The sequence below is a fragment of the Diabrotica undecimpunctata genome, chromosome 8 (genome assembly GCF_040954645.1).
Source record: "Diabrotica undecimpunctata isolate CICGRU chromosome 8, icDiaUnde3, whole genome shotgun sequence".
Taxonomy (NCBI): domain Eukaryota; kingdom Metazoa; phylum Arthropoda; class Insecta; order Coleoptera; family Chrysomelidae; genus Diabrotica; species Diabrotica undecimpunctata.
Window position 1 is genome coordinate 83,579,094 of NC_092810.1, and position 8,317 is coordinate 83,587,410.

Genomic DNA, 8,317 nt, shown 5'->3' on the forward strand with positions numbered 1-8,317 from the left:
CTACTAAAAAATTTACCATATAAAAAATATAATTTATTCACAAAAAATTAACTCCTTAAAACTTGGAATCTTAGTTCGTATGCTTATATTTGATTTTATCTTTAGAATGTCTTAAAGTTTTCTTTCATTCAAATTATTTGACTGAACTATTCTACTGGGACGTTAGTAAAAAGTGACACCACGTCAAAACTCACTAGCAAATGTCCCGGGTCAAGAGTCACGTCCTTTATACGCTCGATGAAGTGGCCTGTAGTAATGAATATAGATGACTATGACAAAAAATTAACAGATCTTCTAAACGACACAGCATACGAAAAAATTGCCACAGATCCAACAACGTATCTAGAAAAAACAACGAAGGCCAAGATCAAAGTTTCAAACATAAAAAAGGAGGATCAGCCCAAGCTGATTCCACGCGAAAAATCATCTAGGTGCCCTAAGCTCTACGGTTTACCAAAAGTTCATAAAGTTGGGATGCCACTACGACCAATAGTTAGTTCAATCGGATCACCCACACAGCCGCTCGCAAAGTTCTTAGCCAATCAGTTACAACCGTACGCAGAGGAAGCGGATTCTTACGTCAAGAACGCAGGCCACTTCATCGAGCGTATAAAGGACGTGACTCTTGACCCGGGACATTTGCTAGTGAGTTTTGACGTGGTGTCACTTTTTACTAACGCCCCAGTAGAAGAATCGTTAGAGATTATAGGAAAAAAATACCCAATACCACCGGATACAGTAAACCTAACGAGACACTGCCTGAACAACACATATTTCATATACAAAGACCAAAGGTACAAACAAGTCGAGGGAGCACCCATGGGTTCACCACTGTCACCGGTGATAGCAAATCTGTTTATGCAAGAAATAGAAATACGAGCAATAACAACGGCAGAGTATAAACCGAAACTATGGTTGAGATACGTGGACGACACCTTCATTATCTGGACACATGGGGAAGAAAAACTAAATACATTCCTAAATCACATTAATACCATCCACCCCAAAATTCAGTTTACTATGGAACTAGAGAAAGACCAACAGCTACCGTTTTTGGATGTTTTAATAATAAAGAAAACAGATGGAACTTTAGGATACACGATATACAGAAAACCAACACACACCGACAGATATCTACACGCTGACTCACACCACCATCCTGCACAACTGCAGTCAGTCATCAAAACCCTGACTATAAGATCAGAAAGATTAACAGATGAAGAACACAGGAACAAAGAAATGAAAACGGTCAAAACAGCATTAAGAAAAAATGGCTTCACCACGTACACAATTGAAAAGGCACAAAAATCACAAGGAGGAAAAAGCAAAGAATCAACAGAAGAAAAAGAAAAACCTATTGCTAAGACGATTTTACCGTACGTGAAGGGCACTACGGAAAAAATCAGTAGAGTCCTAAGAAAACATAAAATAGAGACAATATTCAACACGGATAAGAAAATTTCTAATATGCTTAACTCCGCAAAAACCAAAATCCCACTAGAAAACCAAGGAGTGTACAAGATTCCCTGTGGAGACTGCGACAAATCCTACATCGGACAGACTAATCAAAGAATTCAAGTAAGACAAGAAGAACATCGAAACGCTATTGCAAAGCAAGAAAAGACATCTTCCCTTACACAACATGCCCTAACAACAGGACACACAATCGATCTAGAACAGACAACAATGCTAGCGAACATCGAACACAAAACCAAGCGAATAATCAGGGAAGCCATAGAAATAGAAACATATCCAAATAACCTAAACACTCGAGATGATGCCCAAAGACTTCCAACAACATGGAAACCAGCTCTGCAAAGAACCGTCCAAAAAAATTCAACTTCAGTTAACACACAGAAAAAACAAACAGCGAGACCGCCAGACAAGGCCCCGCCCACTCGCACACAGGCAGGACCAATCACAAGAGCCCACGCGCCGCCGAGAGAGTATTTAAACGAGAGTATTTAAATATATATCTATATATATATAAATATATATATATATATATATATATATATATATATATATATATATATATTAGCCGGACGGAACTTACGACGACGACACTGCAAACGAAAAATGGAATTAAGATTAGGAACATGGAACACCCGAACCCTGTACCGAGCTGGAGCACTCGCATCTCTACTAGACATAGTGAACATGTACAGAGTAGATGTTTTGGCACTGCAGGAAATGCGATGGACGGGAACAGGCATTCTTGATAAGAGAACCCACTCCATATATTACAGCTGCAATGAAAACCAACACATAGATGGAGTGGGATTTATAGTAAACCAAAGAACAAAAGGCCTAGTTATTGATTTTAAAGCCTACAGTCAAAGAATGTGCTATTTACGCTTAAAAGGTAAATTCTTTTTTTACAGCTTAATTAATGCACATGCCCCGACCGACGACAAATTAGAAGACATTAAAGAACAGTTTTTCGAAGACCTAGAACAAGCCTACAGAAGATGCCCCAAAAATGACATTAAAATAGTGCTAGGTGACATGAATGCAAGAATAGGACGAGAGCATGTTTTTATGCCGACTATAGGAAGGCATAGCCTACACAACATCAGTAGCGATAATGGATTACGACTGATAAACTTAGCAGCAGCACTGAACATGACCGTCGCTAGCACCTATTTTGAACACAAGAATATACACAAGGTAACCTGGACCTCCCCTGATTTAAGAACAACTAGTCAGATTGATCACATCTTAATAGATTCAAGACACGGAACGGACATAATAAACTGCAGAAGTTATAGAGGCGCAAACATAGACTCAGACCATTGTTTAGTGATCTCAACACTAAGGGCTAGAATTTCAAACTCCAACAAAGAAAAAGAAATAAATAGAAAGAAATGGAATGTACAGAAGCTGAGAGATGCAACTGTTGCAAAACAGTACTGGGAAAATGTTACCAATAGGTTAAGGAATCAAAGTCTAGGCGAAGAAGACCAGAGAAATATAGACTCATTCTGGAACAGGATAAGGGAAGATATTGAGTCAGCAGCACAAGATGAAATAGGAACAGAAACTTGTACCCGAAAAAATCACTGGTTTGACGATGAATGCAAAGACGCAACACAGAAAAAAAATGAAGCCTATGCAAAAATGCTTACCCGCCGAACTAGAACAAGTATAGAGAATCACCAGACAAAGAGAAGAGAAGAAAAGAAAATACACAGAATGAAGAAACGAAACCACTTAAAAAAGGAACTTCAATATATAGAAAACCTCAACAGAGAGAAAGAATTCAGAACATTCTATAAGAAAGTTAACATCAACAGAAAAGAATTTAAGGCAAACACAAATCAATGTAGAAGTTTAAATGGCGATCTCTTAACAACAAGAACAGACGTACTAAACCGATGGACGGAATATTTTAACCAGATACTTAATATAGAGGAAGAAGAAAACCCAGAAGACGAAAGCTGCGAGGTAAGCGGAGCAGACGAGAGGGAGGAGGATCCACCAACGATCCTGGAAGTTAAAGACGCTGTAAACAAACTAGCCAGAAACAAATCACCCGGAATAGATAATCTCCCAGCGGAATTATATAAAGAAGGTGGCCACGATATCATAATAGCCCTACAGCAGCTTATAAAAGAAATATGGATACAGAAGTCCCTTCCCAATGATTGGAATATTGGAATACTTTGCACCATACACAAAAAGGGTGACATCTTTGAATGCTCTAACTATCGAGGAATTACGCTCCTAAATGCAGCGTATAAAATATTCTCCAATATACTATGCCATCGTATGGCACCATATGCAGAGCGAATAATAGGACAATACCAGGCTGGTTTCAGAGGTGGTAAATCAACAATTCATCAGATTTCAACCCTAAGACAAATTCTAGAGAAAACACTGGAATACGGTGTAGACACGCACCACATATTTATAGACTACAAGGCAGCCTACGACTCTGTAAATAGAAGAGAATTGTTTAGAGCAATGATAGACCTAGGAGTACCAAATCAGTTGGTAAGTTTAACCAAACTAACCCTTGAAAAAGTTGAATGCAAAGTACGAATCCAGGGGGAACTCTCTGAACCTTTTAAAACAAATAACTGGCTACTTCAATATATAACAAATCTCTGCAAATCTTAGCATATGCTGATGATATCAATATTGTTGGGAGAACGGAAAACGCAGCACGAGAGGCGTACGTAGCATTAAAGGAAGCGGCTACAAAAATGGGTTTAATAATAAACACCAACAAAACAAAATACATGAAAATAGGTACGCAACCACAAACACTACGGCCACTTGTTATAGAAAATGACGTCATCGAAGAAGTTAACGAATTTGTATACCTGGGAACGCTCGTCAATACTGAAAATGACACTACCGCAGAGATAAACCGCAGAATTTGCACGGCTAATAGATGCTATTTTGGGCTTAATCTCCTTTTTAAATCTACAGTTATATCAAGAAATACAAAAGTAAAACTCTACAAAACAATAATACGCCCAGTCCTAACATATGGTTCAGAAACCTGGACTTTAACAAAAAGCAATGAAAACATGTTAGGATGTTTCGAAAGAAAAATACTAAGGCGCATCTATGGAGCGGTAAATGAAAATGGTGTCTGGAGAAGACGATACAACTTCGAACTCTATAGGATATACCAGGAACCAGATATCTTAAAACACATAAAGATAGGACGTCTGAGGTGGGTAGGCCATGTAATGCGGATGGAGCAAACCGACCCAGCTAGAAAAACGCTCCTTAATAGACCTATTGGTCAAAGAAGAAGAGGAAGACCCAGCACAAGATTCCTAGATAACATAGACCAAGATAGGAGAAATATGGAAATACGTGCTTGGCGGAGGAAGGCGATGGATAGGGACGACTGGAGAAAAATTCTTGGGGAGGCTAGGACCCACACAGGGTTGTAAAGCCAAAATGATGATGATGATATATATATATATATATATATATATATATATATATATATATATATTGTTATGATGTATTGTTTGTTTGAATGATGAGCAATGAGTATTTTTAATAATATAATATATAGGGTTTTTATCGCGGTTCTCAAAGAATTAGTTTGTAAGTACTTTTTTAAATTATCTTTATTATAACTATTATGAAACACACATATATATCTAACCTAGCCAATGTAAATTTAAAATAAACTATCTTTAAATTGATATTCTTATAAAACTAATTAAATTCTATAGACAATGTAAAAGTTAAACAAGCTATCTTAAAAATTGAAACTGTTATGACACTAACTAAATTATATTAACAAAATTTTGTACCTTTCTTTCACTGAATGCCTAAATGAACTGTTTTCCACTATATAGATTCTAATCACCACTGAATGTCTTCGTACTTCGGTTATCCTTGTTTTTGTGAAATTACTTTTTCCAATTATCAGCTTCTACCAATTTAAGATATATTTTTCTTCACCAGCATTTATAAACCACCAAGCAAACCAGCAAAACAGCATTTATATTTATTCTTCTTTTCAATATACCAATATCCAATTATTATAAGTTGATTTATACTAATCTCCAATCATAATATAATTTTAATTTCTTACAATATTCTTCTAATATACTTTTTTAATCTTCAATAATTATTTGTGTCTCATTATAAATGTGCATTAAAATATATGCATAATTTTTAATCTTCATTTAACTCACTATATTAAACAATTGGACTATTTGTAACTGATTGACTAATTGAATGGACTGGACGGACTTTCTTACTAAACTGCTTGACTGACTTACTAAAACTGTGAACAATTGACTTCACTAACTAAATGTGTCTATCTTCTACTAACTTTCATAATAAACTGGCTTCATAGTAACTGTAACTCATAACTGATCCCTTCTAATCCAAATCACCGGGTATTTATATCTTTTTTTCTGTTCTAGAATCATCTGGCAATAAATCATGTTCCATTTGTTCTATTACTTCTATATGGATGTTCTCGAAAAAAGTACCTATATGTTCGTTCCACAGACATAACCATTATTTCGAGAATGTTCGACCGTAAACAATGGTCAAATTCTGCATTCTGGAGAATTCGTTAATGTTCTATTGATAATTTTGTTGACATTTAGGCTTTTCAGATCAGAATAAACATTTAAATCATTAAATATATATAAATTAAACATTTTAAACTAACATTATTATTATAACCCCACTTTATATTCCCAATCATTTTCTAAAATGTCACTTGGAGAGTATAGTTGGTTGCCTATGCACATGGCTCACTTAAATATATTTACAACATTAAAATACAACTTTTTACAATTATTATATGCTAATTTCTTAAAAATTGCCCTCACATAAATATATTTTTATCAAATTCTCTAGTATATAACTTATTTAAAATAATCAAATACTTTTTTATATCTAATATTATGTAGTATATAACTTATAAATTAATTTTTTAAACAATATCATTTCAATATATATATATATATATATATATATATATATATATATATATATATATATATATATATATATATATATAAATATATATATATATATATATATATATATATATATAAATATCTATATATAAATATATATATATATAAATATATATATATATATACCTATATGTATGTATATATATATATATATATACCTATATGTATGTATATATATATATATATATATATATATATCAACGGCATAAAGTGGACTCCGCCCATGTTAAAATTCAGGTTCAAGTGAGCTCCATGGTCAAGTGGCCACCGATATACGGAGCTCACTTGACCATTCCATAATATTGGCTCTGTCGATTCGTCAACATGTATAGTTTCATAATTTTTAAAAATTTTGTGGAGCCCCTAATTACCCCTGTATCATGAATGTATATCGCTTAGTTCACGTGTATATATTATAGGGGTCGTTCAGATCTTTTTCCGTGTATATTGGAACCATAAGTATATCGGTTTAAGTAAGCTCTGATAGTTTGGCAACTATGGGATTAAGCCGTTTATTTCCAGCGGATATTCTAAACGGTTCATATGGACTCCTTACTTTTGTTATCATTCATACGCATTACAGTATGTAACAGATATGTGTACTACCAAATACCTGTTTTTAGTAGGTACGTGCTTTTCTAAAAATAGATTTATAGATACAAAAGGATTTCATTACCAAGTTGGATGTGTTTTTTCATATGCGAAAATTATCTAATGTATTTTGTTAACGTGAGTATGTCTTTATACGTTTTATTTAAGAATCCGGTTAATAAGAACTTCTTTTATTTCATCCATTGTTTCATGATATCTTATATACAGCTTTTTATTATTTTATTTCTTTTATTTTATTATTTTATTTTTTTATCTGTGTACTACATATAATTCTGGATAGAAGGTTATCTCAAAATAAATATTTAAGTGCTAAAATAGATATTTTTTGTTAAAATGGGTAGTAGTGCACAAAAAAGGGAAGACTGATTAATTTATCTAACACGAATTATACAACTTCACCAATAGTACATATTTCTGAATGTTTTATCTCCTATTTAGGGGTAATATGTAATCAATATAAGTGGAGTTAGTGTCAAATTTGCAATGATCTTTATAAGTAATAGCTTACTGACTGTACTTTACATGTTCAGTTCACATAAATAAACCTTGTCCCTTCAGAAAAGAGCGATTCGAATGGTAAAGTTTACTAAGAAAGTGTAATAAGTCTTGTACCACCCCACATGCACACAAGTTAACCGGTGTTTGCAGGCCAGAGTCCTCCTGGCAGATTTAAGAAAGATAACTACCATAGGGAAGTTCCTTTCGAGGGATCAGATGGCGAGGAGCAGCTTATTTTTGTTTGTATATCTTGCAGATTTGTTGATATAGCCATTTTTTTCTTGATTTTTGTCATAAAATGGGCTGATATTCGTGGAGTGGATGTTACGAATCTGGACTTTGTTTCTTTTGCTCTCTAGCTAATTATCTTCGGATATTAGGTGGATTGATAGCTACGATATTATAGAGCTTATGTGTGGATGTGAGTCTTAATATTTGCTGAATTTGGCTGACTAATTTATAACTAAATCTACGTGTTAAGTATGTGTTGGTGTCACTTATACTATCAAAGTATATTAGGCAGCAGAAGCATAGAGTTCAAGCGTCTACGTTTTAAGGCTGGAAGGATGTGCTTCACATTTTTAGCTGACAAGTTTGCAGAGAATATTATTTTCTGGTTCTAGTTTGGCATTTGATTTTAAAAAAAGTACTGTGAATGACAAAGTGTGATAGAAACTATCTTCAAGTTATTTATAGCAAGTCCAGAGTTTAAGGATTTCATGACACTATTGGTT

General features: G+C 34.1%; 1 protein-coding gene across 1 annotated transcript; it reads left to right on the forward strand.

Annotated features, from left to right (window-relative positions):
• The first annotated feature begins 255 nt into the window (after positions 1-255).
• LOC140448958 (uncharacterized) lies at positions 256-8,015 on the forward strand. Its single transcript, XM_072542097.1, has 2 exons — positions 256-896; positions 7,964-8,015. Exons 1-2 carry the CDS (start codon positions 256-258, stop codon positions 8,013-8,015), a joined length of 693 nt encoding a protein of 230 aa, XP_072398198.1.
• The last annotated feature ends 302 nt before the right edge of the window (positions 8,016-8,317 follow it).